This window comes from Cetorhinus maximus, chromosome 20, assembly GCF_964194155.1.
Source record: "Cetorhinus maximus chromosome 20, sCetMax3.hap1.1, whole genome shotgun sequence".
Classification (NCBI taxonomy): Eukaryota; Metazoa; Chordata; class Chondrichthyes; order Lamniformes; family Cetorhinidae; genus Cetorhinus; species Cetorhinus maximus.
The window spans coordinates 43,109,273-43,126,889 of record NC_135898.1 but is presented as its reverse complement, the minus strand read 5'-3'; the positions used below and the strand labels follow the sequence as shown (position 1 = coordinate 43,126,889).

At 40.2% G+C, this 17,617-nt stretch overlaps 1 protein-coding gene across 3 annotated transcripts in view; it reads right to left on the bottom strand.

The window, feature by feature from the left end:
- Positions 1–13,774: 13,774 nt before the first annotated feature.
- Positions 13,775–17,617, bottom strand: part of ptenb (phosphatase and tensin homolog B) — a 171,356-nt gene continuing 167,513 nt past the window's right edge. For all 3 annotated transcript variants that reach the window (XM_078565953.1, XM_078565951.1, XM_078565954.1), the window contains one exon: positions 13,775–17,408. In XM_078565953.1, coding sequence (XP_078422079.1) covers positions 17,220–17,408 — 189 coding nt within the window. In that variant the 3' untranslated portion in view covers positions 13,775–17,219. The remainder of the gene's footprint in view (positions 17,409–17,617) is intronic.

Genomic DNA, 17,617 nt, shown 5'->3' with positions numbered 1-17,617 from the left:
GTAATGAGTAATTACACTAAGTTTTAAACTTCCCATGTTCAATTATCCCTGTTGGTGATGTTAGCTATCAGCCAAATAACAGTAGGGGGTGGGTGGGGATGAGGGGTGGTCCCACAATTACTCACAATGCCCTAGGCTAAAGAGAAGAAAGTCAGTCAGGACTTACAGATAGCAGCTGATTGTTATCTAGTGACTTATGCTGGAAAGTGCGCATGAGATAAGAAGGATCAGGCTACATGTGATGCTTTTTGCAGCTGAATAGTCTGTTGAAATTGATGACTATGGTCAAAGAGGAAAAGTGTTACTTGGGCATTGCATTGGAACTACAAGTGCTTTTGAGACCAAAACCCAAAATGGATTAATATCCTAGAGAGAAGAATGCTGGCACAAAAAAGTGGATTACTTAACATTTATCTTGGTTCAACAGTATTGCTAGAGGACGATAAGATAAAACAGCAGAAATTCTTCATTTTCATGGAATTCAAAAAGCTTGATAAAATCTGAAATTGCTTTCACTTGGTATGAAGATTATTCTCAGCATCGCAATTCTATCTTATCACTCAAACAGGAATTTTAAAATTGGTTAATTGTTACATGCCGATTTGTTCGTTGATTATATAGCCACATCCACTCTTGCATGAGACAGTGATTTCACTTTAAATATATGTATTTGCAACAGCAACAACTAGACAAAGTGGAGGATCAACCATTTTCCAAGAGCTGACATACTTTACTAATCCACTGTGGACAGAACAAAACTTCTATATTCCAAATAAATCATAATCTGCACAAATCATTGTCATTAAAGACTAGGTGTCATTTCACCAAAACAAAGACAACCATGGAAGATGTTGTTGTATTTACAGACCTGGTCAGTACATCAATTTGGCATACATATTAGTGATTATTTTTGGTAAAACCCTGACACTTTATTATTTTTATTTAAAATTGTTTGATGCACCTAGTAAGTCACAGTGAACTTATTTAAATTATTAAATGCGCTGACATACATATATTTTATTAAATTCTGATAGGTTTAATATGTCAACTCTTAACTGTTATGCTTTGTATGTAATTTTTGTGGCAGGTTCTGAAACATTTACAGCTATTTCACTCAAGAGCTTAAACACCAATTGCTACAACCACAGCATTCAACTTATGATATTTGATTTTTCCTGCTATCTTTCAAGATGCTCTATGTATGCTGAATACCAAAAAACAATTTGTAAATGAGGGAACATTCAAAAATCAGGGTAATTCAATAAAATCGGCACTTTTTCAATGCTTTCAGTGTCAGCAACAACAAGACAGACTGTCTATCCAGCTGGAAAAATCACTGATAACTTGAAGAGTTTTGAGATGAAATATACTGCTCCCTATATTAACAGGGTGTGGGAGAGCTCAGGGAAAAATCAAACAAGGCCAGTGAAGTGGACGCACAGCCTCACTTAAATAATACACTGCAGACCCCTGCTCAAAAGTCAGCCAAAGTGACAGCCTGGCCAGTGGATGGGATTGCAAACAGGTAGCAGGGCTGCAACCAGTGATCCATAGTGATTGTACACAGCAGTCAAAAGTTACCAGTAGCTCTGGGCAGCGATTGGGAGGGGTCTATGATTGGGGCCAGGGATTGGGTTGGGGTGCTAAAGGTTTCCTTTTGAGGTACGAGTGGAACATCCTGCTCTTCCTAGCTCACAAAAAGTGCTGAAAGGAGCCTTGGCAAGTCAATGTTTGCTGCCTCAAATCTGCTGCTGGGAATCGTACAGCTTGTGCCTCTCACTCACATGCAGGACCAATGATATCCTCAGGCTGTGACTTGGGAATATTAATGGTCTGATTTCTGTTTGTTAAAGTGTAAACTGCAGGGAATGGAGTTGGGTTCTCCACCTTGATTAATTGCCCTCCCCTACTTTCTCCCACTCCCCCAATTCTCTCCCACCATTGAAGGTGGTGATGGGGCATGGAGATAAAATCAAAGAAGTCACAGTTTCCTCCTCCTTGTATCGTTATTAAAAGCTATGCCACATGTTTGGAAATAGAGATAGTTTAAGTAAGTTATATTGGTACTTGTAGGTGTTAGGAATGAGTTTTAGCTTTAAAGTTTAAATTTGATTTGTATTTCTGTATCTGTGTGTTAAGAAAGGTCAAATTGAGTTTTAGTTTCACTTTAAAAAGGTGCCTGCATTTCTAATGAGAATTTTTACAACTGTTGCAGCGAGGTTAAACAAACAAGAGTAGGAAAGGCAGTGCTGTTGCCTAGCAACAGGGGTCCAGAGAGGCAGGTCCCTCCCACAGACACACAACTAAAGAAACAGCAGTTTTAAGTTCAGTTTGAAGCCAGGACCCCAGAGAGACTGGACACTGGGAGAGGGAGCTGCATATTTTCCAAAAGAACCAAACATTCCAAAGGCCAAAGGAGTGAGACAGAAACAGGGTAAAGTCCCAAGCAGACCTTCTAGTCAAAGGAAGGACAGGAACTTGGAAAAGGTCCTGTTAAGTGAAGTTAAGAGTAAGGGACAGAGAGAAAGGCTCCAAGCTTCAGATTTAAAGAGACAAAAGCTGCAGAAAGGAAATTTAAAGCGAACACAGCTTGCAAGATGCAAGTTCCAAAGGGACTACTAAAGGTCTGTAATTCTTTGCTATGGGCATGTGAAGCAGTGGTACTGCTGACAGCTGAGTCAGTGAGAGAGTGTGCTTGGAAGACAGCTTGAATGCATGTGGTGACCCAGGGGAGAGGAACATTGGAAGGAGTGTTCGAAACCCTGGAGGTGAACCCTTGCGGAAGACGTCTGAGAGAAAGCGTCAGTTTGGGAGAAGATTCCAAGGCGAGGTCTTGGAGAGTGGAGATTGGAAGCCCTCATGTGAAAGATGGAGTTCAGTGAAACTGGTTGGCTCATGGTGTGACAAGCGCCTGGGGGGAGTTGAGATCATCTCCAAAGCATCTGGTTGAGGTAGCATTTGCCATATGGTTTCAGAGTGTGGTGTGTCTGACCACAGGGTGCTTATTGGTACATGGACTGTGTACTTACTGTGGACCTTAAAATATAAGATAGCTTTTGCAACTTGTGTTATCCTTACAAATCTGTATATATCTGTAAAGGTATACTTGTGGGTGAAGGTGTATTGTAATTTAGTTCATCTTTTCTTGTTGAATAAATGTTTTATTCTTTTGTTGAGTTTATCAGCTGAATCCTATGACCCTGTTCAGTAGCTACTCTCCACGTATCTAAACAAACAATTAAAAGTTAGGATCTATCAAGCTGGGTTCCACTCTGGGATCAGGCTTGTCTAGGGGTGACCTCGACTGGGATCATAACACACATTTCATTGGTTAAAATTATATGCTACTTGTTTTTTATGACCAGGCAGAGGCTTAGTGGCTAAAAAATCAGCCTCAGGTGGTGGTGAGCAACAAGCAGTAATCGAAGGTCACCGAAACAAAGTATGAGTTGTTACGTATAGCTGAAAACAATTTCCTGAGTAAGGGCCATGGAAAGAATTAAAGTGGAGGATCTTGAAATCAATTATTGATGCAGAGAGTCAGTGGAGTTTCTTTGCAATGCTCCATGCCAGCTGTGGCTCAGTTAGCAGCAATTGCACTTCTGCCTCACAAGGTTTTGGGTTCAACTCAGGACGTGAACACAAAAAATCAAGGCTTCAGTGCCATACCAAGGGAGTGCTGCACTGTCACAACATACTTCTTTTCGGATGAGACATTGAACCAAGGCCCCATCTACATGCTACCTGGGTGGATGTAAATGCTCCCATGCCACTATTTTGAAGAAGAGCAGGGGAGTTATCTCTGGCGTCCTGGTCAATATTTATCCCTCAATCAACATCACAAAAAAAATGATCATTATCGCATTGCTGTTTGTGGGAGTTTGCTGAGCTTAAATTGACTGCCGCACTGCGTACATGACAAGTGACTACGCCTCCAAAAGCAATTCATTTGCTCTAAAGTGCTTTGAAGCTCTGGTGGTTATGAAAAGCGTTCTATAAATGCAAGTCTTTCTTTTCATTTAACTGATGACATTGACATAGGTTTTAGATGCCTCAATCAAAATGATTGCTGGACAAATTTTCCAATTGCTTCTGTGCAGGCTGATGTGGAGAATTCACTTAACATATCTTAATTTTTGATTCTTTAACATTTCTACCTATCTTGCTTTTTTAAACCAGTTCACCACAGTTTTAAAGTTTACCACAGTTATGCAACATTAAGAAATTGCTCTGAATCGAAGTAAAAGTAGAAGTGTAAGCTATTACAAAACTGCATTTTTGTGGAAATCTCGAGGCAGTATTTAGTAAATTTCAATGCATCAGATTTCGATAAGTGGACAATACGGTACACAATGCTCTGACGCACTAAATAAAGGCAAGTGCAAAGTCAAAAGTCTCTATGGTTGTGAAGATATATCGCCTGGGAAGGTGATGGCATAGTGGTATTGTCCCAGAGACCCAGGGGAATGCTCTGGGGACCTGGGTAGAATCCTGCCACAGCAGGTGGGGAAATTTGAATTCAATTTAAAAAATCTGGAACTAAAAATCTAATGAAACTATTGTCGATTGCTGTAAAAACCCATCTGGTTCACGAATGTCCAGGGAAGGAAATTTGCCATCCTTACCTGGCCTACATGTCATTCGGTTGTACCAAATTGCTACAAAGTCTCAAAAAGGAAAAAGGGCCAACCAGCATCGACCTAGGCACCAGATATGATGACTCTGCAAAATCCTCCTTATGGGCATCTGGGAGCTAGTGCCAAAATTAGGGGAGCTGCCTCACAGGCGACAGCCTTACAGATAATGTCCCAGGCGGCACAATGGCATACAGTTGGGAGGGAGTTGCCCTGGGAGTCCTCAACATCGACTCCAGACCCCATTAAGTCTCATGACATCAGGTCAAACATAGGCACGGAAACCTCCTGCGGATTACCACGTACCGCCCTCCCTCAGCTGACGAATCAGTCTATGCTGAACACCACTTAGAGGAAACACTGAGGGTGGCAAGGGAGCAGAACGCACTCTGGGTGAGTTAAACATCCATCATCAAGAGTGGCTCGGTAGCACCACTGCTGGCCGAGTCCTAAAGGACATAGCTGCTAGACTGGGTCTGCAGTGGTGAGGGAACCAACAAGAGGGAAAAACATACTTGGCCTCATCCTCATCAACCTGCCTGCTGCAAAAGCATCTGCCCATGACAGTAGCGGTAGGAGAGTCCTTGTGGAGACAAGGTCCTGCCTTCACATTGAGGATGCCCTCCATCGTGTTGCATGGCACTACCACCATGCTAAATGGGATAGATTTCAATTAGATCTAGCAACTGAAGACTGGGTATCCATGAGGCGCATCAGCAGCAGCAGAATTGTACTCAAACACAATCTGTAACCTCATGGCTCAGCATATCCCCCACTCTAACATTACCATCAAGCCAGGGGATCAACGCTGGTTCAATGAAGAGTGCAGGAGCACATGCTAGGAGCAGCACCAAGCATACCTAAAAATGAGATGTCAATCTAGTGAAGCTACAACACGAGACTACCTATGTGCCAAACAGCATAAGCAGCAAGTGATAGAGCTAAGCGATCCCACAACCAACTGATCAGATCTAAGCTCTGCAATTCTGCCACATCCAGTTCTGAATGGTGGTGGACAATTAAACAACTCACTCAAGGAGGAGGCTCCATAAATATCCTCATCCTCAATGACGGGGGAACCAAGCACATCAGTGCAAAAGGTAAGGTTGAAGCATTTGCTACAATCTTCAGCCAGAAGTGCCGAGTGGATTATTCATCGCGGCCTCCTCCTGAGGTCCCCAGCATCACAGATACTAGACTTCAGCCAATTCAATTCACTATACATGCTATCAAGAAATGGCTGAAGGCACTGGATGCTACAAAGGCTATGGGCCCTGACGATGTGCCGTACTGAAGACTGGCGCTCCAGAACCTGCTGCACCCCTATCCAAGCTGTTCCAGTACAGCTACAACACTGGCATCTGCCCGCCGATGTGGAAAATTGTCCAGGTATGTCCTGCACACAAAAACCAGGGCAAATCGAACCCGGCCAATTACCTCCCTATCAATCTACTCTCGATCGTCAATAAAGTAATGGAAGAGGTCATCAGCAGTGCTATCAAGCGGTACTTGATTAACAATAACCTGCTCACTGACGTCCAGTTGGGTTCCACCAGGGCTACTCAGCTCCCGACCTCATTACAGCCTTGGTTCAAACATGGGCAAAAGTGCTGAACTCCCGAAGTGAGGTAAGAGTGATTGCCCTTGACATCAAGGCAGCATTTGACCGAGTGTGGCATCAAGGAGCACTTGCAAAACTGGAGTCAATGGGAATCAGAGGTAAACTCTCCACTAGTTGGAATCATACCTAACCCAAAGGAAGAAAGTTGTGATTGTTGGAGGCCAGTCATCTCAGCTTCAGGACATCATTGCAGGAGTTCCTCAGGGTAGTCTCCTCAGCCCAACCATCTTCAGTTGCTTAATCAATGACATTCCTTCCAACATAAGAAGGTTCCTAATTTTTAAAAATTCATTCATGGGCTGTGGGCTTCGTTGGCTGGGCCAGTGGAGATGTTCACTGATGATTGCACAGTGTTCAGCACCATTCACGACTCCTCAGATACTGAAGCAGTCCATGTCTAAATGCAGCAAGACCTCGACAATATCCAGGCTTGGGCTGACAAGTGACAAGTAACATTCATGCCACACAAGTGCCAGGCAACGACCATCTCCAACAAGAGAATCTAATCATCACCCCATGACATTCAATGTCATTACCATCACTGAATCCCCCACTATCAACATCCTGGGGGTTACCATTGACCAGAAACTGAACTGGACTAGCCATATAAGTACTGTGGCTACAAGAGCAGGTCAGATGCTAGGAATCCTGCGACGAGTAACTCCCCTCCTGACTCCCCAAAGCTTGTCCACCATCTACAAGGCACAAGTCAAGGGTTGGAAGGAATACTCCCCACTTACCTGGATGAGTGTAGCTCCCACAATACTCAAAAAGCTCGACACCTTCCAGGACAAAGCAGCCTGCTTGATTGGCACTCCATCCACAAAGATTCACTCCCTCCACAGGAGCAGGTGTGTACTATCTACAAGATGCACTGCAGGAATTCACATAGGCTCCTTCGACAGCACCTTCCAACCCACGACTACTACCATCTGGAAGGGGAGGGGCTGCAGATAGATGGGAACCACCACCTGGAAGTTCACCTCCAAGTGACTCACCATCCTGACTTGGAAACATATTGCCATTCCTTCACTGTCGCTGGATTAAAATACTGGAACATCCCTCCTTGACAGGTACCCATGAGTGTACCTACACCACATGGACTGCAGTGGTTCAAGAAGGCAGCTCACCACTACCTTCTCAACTACAACTAGGGATGGGCAATAAATGTTGACCCAGCCAACGAAGCCCACAGCCCATGAATGAATAAAAAAAATTAGGAACCTTTTTTCAAACTAAACTTTTTTCCATATTCTGTAATATAGCTAAAATGTGCTACTGAATATGGTCATTACTTCAAAGAATGTGAGTTAAGTTTCTCTTCACAACTGTCTTATTTTTGTGGTACACCATCAATGTTGCAGCCGGATTTGTGTGCTTGACCTTCCGTAACTGCTACTCTGAATAGAATCTTTTCTCTTCATAATCTTGAGCGAATGGAATAATTCAAAATATTTGTGCAGCTCAGAAATCAGTCAATAAGGTAAGTTCTACCTTTTGTAACAATGCTTTCCAGATTTCTCTGGAACAAAGTCCAGTCCTTGCTTTTACTTATATGACCCTCAATCTCCTCTAACACAATGGGATGTTGAAATAATTTAGATCTCACTTCTGCAACTGCAGAACTGCAATTTCAGAAACTGGGTGCTCACTTGTAGCTCTAAGTTGGAGGAGACCATGTAAATGGTAGTTTGGTAATACAGAACATGGCAATGCCTTGACCAGAATCGACCTGCTTGGTTTGAATTTAAACAAAAGCTTGGCAGTTAACTGTTCCCTGGTGCATTCTCCATGGCAATGCCTCTACCAATCAGTGTCCACTTGCCAACCAATTAGCACTCTTTTCTCATGCAGTATAAATTGTTGTTCCCTTTACAAATGGTATTCTTGCATTTGTCCTGATGAACACAAGATGAAAAGCTTCAACAGCTTGTCTCTTTTTTTCCAGCAATGCCATGTAAATACATGCTAATATCCAATGAGATCAGTCAGAAGCTCTCCTCATTTCCAATTGTTGCTTCTGTCTGCTTTATTTTCAAGTCATGTATCCTCAATGATGGTACTTTTGCATAACTCCTCATGAAGGATCGACTTGGTCATGTTTTACCATTACTAACTCCCTGAGCACTTCCTCCCAATGAAAGGATTTAAGTGACATTCTAAAAGTTACATCTGGCTGCTCAGTTCTCAAACAAATATTTGGGGTTTTAGTTGAAACAAAACTTTTATGCTTCCTCAAGGCTACTTTAAGAATACCAGGTAAATTTATGTTGGATCCACAGACCTCACTTGATTGCCTTTCTCCTACATCCATCTACAGTTGGGTTCAATGCTTGTACTCACTTACAATGACAGGAAGGCAAATTTTAGCTGATACCAACATTATGAATCAAGCTCAATCATATTTAATCCAAAGGAGCCTATGCACAACTATTTTCTCTCATAGCCCCTGTACCATTTCTGTCTTACATTAATATTTGTGACTCCATTCATGTTTCTTGAAAAAAATGTTACCCCTGCTTTTAGTTTGTTAAAATAGTGTACAATTTATTTGTTGCTTGGTATATACCCCCCTAATTCTACTAGACTTAGGTAAGTAATGGTTACATTAATGCTTCCCTGGCCAATTACCTATCCTTCATCCTCCAAAAGCTTCAGCTCATTCAATAATTTCAATTAAAAAAAACTTGGTACCCAAATTCCATCCCTCACCAAGTCCTGGTATCACTGCCTTCACTGGCCTATATTGGCTTTTGGTCCCCCAACATCTCTGCAACATCCTTCAGCCCTATAACCCTCCCATACCTCTGCGTAAGAACATAAGAAATAGGAACAGAGGCAAGGCATTTGGCCCCTCTAGCCTGCTCAGCCATTCAATAAGATCATGGCTGATCTGATTGTGTCTTTAACTCCACTTTCCTGCTGCCACAGGTTGACTCCCTTGTAGATCAAGAATCTAACTCAGCCTTGAATATATTCAATTACCCAGCCTCCACTGCCCGCTAGGGGAGTGAATTCCAAACATTAATGACCCTCAGAATAAATTTCTCCTCATCTCAGTCTTAAATGGAAAACCCCCTATTTTGAAACTATGCCTCAAGAATTCCTCAATTCAGGCCTCTTGTGCATTCCCTTCTATCGTGCCAGCAGGTCCCTGAAATTCCTTCCCTGATGTTTTTCACCTATCTCCTACTTTAAGATTCCCATTTAAAACTCACCTTTTTGACCAAGGTTTCAGTTAAACTTCCTAATGACTTCCTTAGCTTGGCATTCATTTTTGTCTGATGGTGCTCCTGTGAAGCGCCACAGAATGCCATTTCTTTGTTAAATGCTATATAAATACAAGTTGTTTTATATTTCAGTGCAACATTCTGCACTAGAATTATTCAGCCCCCACCCCAGGTACTTCCTATTTTACTTACCGAGCAGCTACTTTCTAGAAGCTAAGTGGCTATAATCTGGCAAAAAAAAACTTAAGAACAGAAAACTGAAACAGAAAGTAATTAAACAAGTGTAAGTGCGTGCATTATCAACATCCCAAATAATCTATTCCTTCAACACTATTATTCAGCTTCTCCCATTATCCCTTGCTCATTATTCTAAACTCATTAGGTTCAGCCTCTTATTTACAAGAGTCTTTGATTGCCAAATAAATGGGCAATGCGCCATCCTTTCATAAGGTCACTATTTTTAGATTTAAAATCACATTTTTGCAATCCCTGCCACCTGAAAAAGAACTTCAAATATAAAAGTTCCTCGTGTGGTCATCTGTAGTTTACAACTCTTCTTAAAATCTTATTTAACTCTGCCTTCCACCCCACCTTCTCTGGTTCAGGGCTTCACACGTCTCATTTTCTGCTTCATATGCAAATAAAGTCAACGTAGTTATTCCAATATCATTGCTTCCCCTCCCTAGAAAGTCACAAACGGTAAATCCAGACGAGTCTTCTTCTGTCTCTTGGCTTTCCAAGTTTATCAAACCCTGGGTGCTGCTGAGAAAATTGCCTCGTTTCCTAAAGCCTTTTGTAGCATTCTGTATTTGAGGCAGGAGAGCATCAGGTTGGAAACAATCAGAAGGTGGAACAGAATTCACAGGGACATACATTTTAGGCTAGATTTACTAAGCATTCACATTCAATGAGCATAATAGGTAACCCAGAAATTTTAATTTGCAAGTAATTCAGACAGTACAAACAAGAAAAACATCTGGAAATATATGTACTGTCACGTGCAGTTCTCTCCTCCTAAAAGAGCTGAAAGATTCAAGGTCTTCAATATCTCAGTCTTGCAATGTTCACTTACTTCAATCAACAATGGTCTTCGGGGTGATGGTTCTCAACAAGCTCTTCAACAGTTGTGAAGATGTGATCAGACTCTTCAAAGTTGTGCAACGCAAGCATTTGTGTTGCTGTTGATGAAATATATAAGAAAGAGATGCAGAACCCTGGGGGGAGGAAGCTTCAATCAATGCATGATAAAATTCTAACTGCTGATCAACATTTGGTCTCATTTGGATAATTCTGTTTTTTTATGAAAAAAAACTTTCGGAGTAAAGCAAAACCTGCTCAAAATAGAAAAACAGATATAAACTAAATCACAATGATTTTGTAAATGAGGAAAATAGCTTTTGAAAAATTCTTAAAAGAATTTTCTACGACAGTCAGAGTTTGTTGCTGACAGAAAAACATGACCTGAGAAGGGAATCTGCAAACCCTAATGTACAGAGATCATGCAGCTGCTCCAACTAAAAAACTCATAGGAATAATTTTTTATGCTTATGTTCCCAACCAAGTTTTGGATGGTAGCCTAATTCTATTGTATGTTAAAAGATTAGTAAGGAAAATGGTTTCAGATTTTATAAATGATACAATTGTGCAGTAGTACTGACACCTCCCCCCACCTCCCGCAAACAAGAACATAATAGCAGAAAATAACAAAATGAAAAAAGAACACTTAACCCTTTGCCTTCACAATCCTAGAAATGCACTGGGCATTTTTCATTACTAGTCAATTACCTGATCAGAAAATATATCTGCTTGATAGGAAATTCAGCCACATCAAATTAGACTAGGACAAACATTATCAAATAATGCATCAAATATTTCAATAAATGGCAAATTGCCAAGTGGCTAGATCAATCCCTACATTTTAATTAGGGTCTCAAATAATATTCCAGGTTTACAATAATGAGGTGTTTTAACCAACCAATATAAATTGGGAGTGTCAGGTGGTTTAGAGTTAAGGTTAGTGAATGTTAAGAGTTGTGGCCCAGCACATCTGAAAAGCAACAGAAGCAATTCACATCTCAATTTGGTAATGGAAAGCGATTCAGATAGTGTGCAAGGAATGGAAGTAGTGGTACCCCTGGGTGAGTGATTATAATATGGCATTATCTGTTATTTAACATGGCTGAGGTCCAGAAGCCAGGTGAAGCCAGGTACACAATTTGACAAAAAGACTACATTTAAGCAAAAGATGGAAGAAACAATTTGAATTGGGGGTGGGAGAAGTGGAAAGAAACAAAATGTTAGTAACTTAATGAACCACGAAGTATACCTATGTTCAGCAACAGACTAAACAGGTATGAATAGATTATTATGAGGATCTGAAGGAAAACATTCCTCAGAGTTTGCAGGGTGAAAGAGAAGGCACTGAGATAAATGTGAACCTTCAGAAATAGGTTATATAAGTGGTCAAAGGGGTAAAGAGGAACCAGGAAATATGATTGCAGCAGATAATGAATGTAACAAGAAATTGTTTCAGTACGATATATGAGAAGAGGTGAGAAGAAGTGAAAATCTTAACAGAACAAAAATGGAAAATTAATATAAAATAAATATTCTCAATGATAACTTTTGAGCAGAGTAACTGATTGGGAATGGGGTTGGGGTGGTCAAGTCATATATTTAAAAACAATAAGCTGATAACTATTGGAAGAAGCTTGAGGGTCATAGTGCATTGATTATACTGGTCAATTTCCTCCTGGGCTATAGGAGAAGGAACTTCTTATATCATTAAGCAGAGGATTTATAGGGTGGTGGTGGCTGGAGTGGAAGAATGGTGGTGGGAGAAGGAAATCCACAACAGAAACATATTATGTAGTCTGGATGGAGCAAAACATTTTTCCCACTTTGGACTTTACACTCAAGTATCCCCTCCAAAGTGGCATGCAATACAATAGCAGAGATAATCTAAGTTGCTAATGACTTTAACATGAATGAGTTGGAAATCCCTGATAAGTACAAAACAAACTCTCACCGATCAATGTTATTGGCTGAATAGATTCTTGGAATCTGAAGGAATTGAGGGATATGAAGGTTGGACAGGAAAGTGGAGTTGAAGTAGATCATCATCAAATGATCTTACTGAGTGGCAGATCAGGCTCAAGGGGCCATCTGGCCTACTCCTGTGTCTATTTTTTATGTTTTTAGTGAAACACTGGCAGATGAAAATCAATTTGAAATACTGTACGTTAGAAGAAAAATAACCTATCATATGTACATTCTGGATGACACTGACCTAGGAAGCTGAAAGAGAACGAGGGATGTTAGTAGACTTCATATTAGTCACTGTGGAGCAGCAGTAAACATAGCAACTAGAAAACTGAAGTACATGGCTGAATTACTACAAGTCAGAGGATGGCATGCTGTAACTTTACAGTGCTGTGGTCAAACCATACTGATTACAAACCACCAGGGTAACAGTCAAGCTGTGGAATTGGTGCAGAACAAGGATGACCCCTAGTATCAGTGAACCAGGGACCAATAAAGAAAGACCAGAGAAACCTGGATTTTTTTCAGCTTTGAAAGAAGGCATAACAGGGAAACATAAAACAATACAAGATATTAAACAGTAGAGTTAAGTCTGAACCACAACTTCTAGACAAACCTTAACAGCTGGTGGGAGGTTTTACTCTGGTAAGGGCACAATATAAATACAATTTTTTGTTGTGGATAAGAGGATTGATTGAGGAATGTCAAAAGCTTCACACAAAGAACAATTAGTAAACTGAACAGACAGCCAGGTAGAAAAATGGAAGTGTAAACCGTGGAGTTGGTCAAGAGCGGTTGGATGAAAGAATAGGCATTTTCCTAGATGAGTGAACTAAGAAGGACCAAAAGAGCTTTACAATATTTATTTTCGGTGGGAAAAATTAATGGGGGTGGGGGAAGGGGTGTGGATTGGATGTAAAGGTGAAAAATACTGGTCATTTTAAGCTGGTAATGCCGGTCACAGCACTCGTAGGCATTTTTACCTACAACTGCCATGTTACCGAAGTAATTTTTCTATCATATTAAACCCATCAGATTTTCTCAATCAAAACAGTGGATACTCAGATTCCTTGTATGTAAAAGAGATTTAAAATCTTAAGATATAGTACTTAAGGTATAATACTTTTGTCCTCTTTCTACCACAAAATTACATTATTTTAGCAAAGACAGGATTATGAAGGCAAATATAACCATTCAAGATGGAACACTTGAGGTTAAATACTATGACCACTGCACAATGACAAGAATGAGACTTTAATCTTTAATCATTTTAAAGTGGCGTTTATAACAGTAAGATAAAGGGTAGTTAACAAACAACACATACAATAACAAATAGACATCGGATTTTATGAGCATCAATAATCTGTACAATTTACATTTGTTGGTTTACTTTTTGTGTATTCTCAGTGCATAGCATTACACACAGAGCAAATAGCTGCACAGCACAATAGTATCTTTAACAGGCTGAAATGGAAAAGGCTGTTTTACAGGCTGAAAATATATTTTTGTATACATATTCTATATGAAACGAAATCCAAATCTGAACAGGCAGAGCAGCAGGCAGCTTTGTCCTACACTGCAGTGAAGCCCCTTTATAGTGCACAGTTCCACCTTTTCCATCTGCATGCATGATGACAGAATTTTGAACAGTATTTTAAGTAAACAAGAGGCACTTTGTGGCAACCACAGGCTTTGTTAAACATATTGCACAAATCTGGTATTACTAATGACATGGACTCTCACACTGGCACCTTATGAATATTTTAAAGCTGAAACTTGGATATTTGATGCTGCCTGTGAAATCCACTCAGCCCATATCTTGTGCCACAGTGCAGGACCCCTGAGGCCACCCATGCAACTGCCCTTTAAGATTTACTGTGGCAAATATAATTCAGTGGGGCTACAGATGACTAAGGATGGCCAAGTAAATTCCTTTACAGTGATGCTGTCAACAAACAATTTCAGACATTAAGCTGCTGCACATCCAAAGAATTTTTTATTAAGCGTATAGTCTGGAAACTCAAGAGAGATAACCTACAGAATGTATTTACCAGACTAATTATGAATACTGTCATAAATAAAAAAAGAGACTGGACAACTTTTTCAGTCAAAGTAACGCATGTCTGGCTCTACAGGGATGGTATCAATACAAGAATATGAAAACATACTATTACCACCTTTCCCACCTTCAGCATGCAAGGCCTTTAGAAGGTTTGGAAAAGTTGTTTATGGACCCCAATACACCCTCAATTTTCAACAGAAAATGAAAAAACTCTTACAGTGCAAAAGCCCGGTACAATATGCAGCTGCTCTTACCCCGGCTCCTTAGCGTTCCAAGTGACACTGAGAATTTTATTTTCAGTGTCCTGAAGATGAAAGGGCCGTCTCTTTGCCCCCTAATGTTAAAGGGAAAATAAAGCTGTATAAATACTTTGCCTGAAGCCAAGCTAAGTATTTCCAAGGCATGTAAGGCAGGAAAGTTTTCCTTCACTTGTTTTTGTGCACCTTTTACAAACTGGCTTTTATTGCCTGCTCCTGGTTGTCAAAATTTCCTTTTATTATCAATATAAAAAGATATAGTGGTAAACGTCTTTATGAAAGATGATATACATAAGGAAACTCTTCAAAAGTGGCATGTCTCAAATGTTCAGTTGTGAGCAACAGAAGTGAAGGGATTTTGAAAGGGACCCGGGGGGGGGGGGGGGGGGGGAATCAATAAAAAACATTAAAAGGAACGTTCCATCAATAAAAGAAAACTGTCAACAGAAGCTTGTCATTTGATCTATAAACCTATATTCCTTCCCTCTTGAGCTACAATTGTCCATTTCTCTTTCACTGCACAACTCATGCTCTTCACATTAGCTTTTGGACAGTTTTAAAGCGCCACTACAAAGAAAGATTTAAAAGATTCATGGTTTTTAGCAAGGACAGACACCAGAACTGAAACATCTAGACACTAACCAACACTAAATGTTTTGGGAAGTTACTTCCAGCCCAAACTGGATGTAATGTTTGTAATTGTAGTTGTCCATCACCAAATGGCCAAGCATATTAAATTTAGTGCTGAAGTAAAGAAAATAATAGATACAATTTAATGCAATAACCCTCCAGCAAAATACAGTTTTCCCCATCTATAACAGTCTACTTTTCCCTCTTGAAAGAGGACACAAAGGGATTCTCACAACAGACTTTTACCACGTCTGTGTAACTCCATTTGGCTGGGCCCCATGGGAGTATGCAGTTCTATTTTTCTACAATTACAGGAAATGACGACGACTACCGGTTTAACACATTAACCAACAGAGCACACCAGACTTCATTTCATGCTGTTACAGATGAGTAACGTATACACAGCTTCCTAGATATGAATGCAAAATCTCTTATTTTTAATGTTAAAATCCTGTGCATACTGTGACCTTTTGTCAAAACCTGCTTACCCTGTTGAAACATCAGTTGCAACAGTTTTCCCTGTTTACTTGCACGCAACATACGTTATGCATGTGACACATATCACCTAAACATGCTGCATACTCCCAATCCAAATTTTCCCTTACCACATATCATATGCCAATACTAGATTTGGAGAAAGAAGGCATCTTGCCAACAGAAATAAAACAGCTAGTACTACATAAACGTAATGAGGGTAATTTATATAGATACTGACTTAAAGTCCAAAACAGTACTAACAAAAGAGTGATCAACTTCAAGCACTGGCCTTGGTTACACAGGACATAATGGAGCAGCACCAATTAAAATAATTCTAGCTAACTTATTAAATCATTGTAAAATTCTCCTTTTTACATTAACTGTTTAACTTTGAGCGGGCATGCTGCCACATTTATAAGATTAAGCCATTATTACCAAGGGACTCCAGCTTGTAACATCCCCTAAGAAAGGAAGGAAAAAACTTGAAAATTTTCCCTACATGGACTCCACATTCTGGACATCTGTGGGCCAGTAAGTTGTTTTTATTTTATCTGAGGTTCAAGCCTCCTCCCAGAAAGAATTCCTCAATCCAGCTGCCTTTTCTAGCACCAGTGTGCTTTGAAAGCACAAAAAGCAAGCAGCAGTAGCAGCAGATTGCACAATCTCCTAGGCTTAATGCCTTCTAGAAAGGTGCAATGAGCTGTAGGTGGTACTGGAACCAGAGTATGGATTTTTTTTCCTTTCTGTGCATCCTTTCTAATCCCTTTTCCCAAAACATGCATTTTATGCAAACCTTTTCACAAATCCTCCTAGCTGATAACAGACTGATCTGTTGTTAGATGGATTTAAAGGGGCAGGGCACAAACCCTTTGTACAGGTAAGTTAGCACCTACTGTTGGCAACGTAACACAAAAGGAAAAAATTCCCTACGTACACACCAGATCTGTCTCCACTTTTTATAAAACTGGAATTAAATGGGAAAGTGCCTCTTTTTCCTGATTGCGTTTTTATGTGCCATTTGACACACAAAAATGTATACATATAACATATCTACGCAATCTCTTTTCATTGGACAACAGTGTCAAAACCTCGATGATGTGTATATGGGGCTAAACAACATTGGTCAGGAAAAGATCATTGTTCCTATAATTGGTGTAGCATTTTACTTGACACATTGTCCTATTGCCATTAAAAAAGGTACTTGCTTTCAGTTTATTCAAGTTTGTTTCCTTTTTCTCGCAGTTTTAATTTTCCCATAAAAATATTTCAGACTTTTGTTATCTGTGTATGCTGATCTTCATCAAAAGGTTCATTCTCTGGGTCAGAGTCAGTGGTGTCCGAGTATCTATAGTCCTCTGGTTCATTATCACTAACATCTGGCGTTACTGTGGTTGAACTATTGCCCATGGGATGCTGTTGTCGTTCCTCTACCGTTTTTGTGAATAACAGCTTCACCTGCATAGTTAAAAAAAAAAGTATAAAATAATTACACATCGGGTATATCACATCAATTTTCAGCACTTTTTTGAATTAATTTGTAAGAAAGACACCGTGCTCTTTAGTGTAATGAATCGTCCTACAAATCTATAATAAATATTGTACTACTGTAATCCTCTAGCTATTTTAGACAGGTAGATCAAAAGGTGTTCAAGTGACAGAATGTC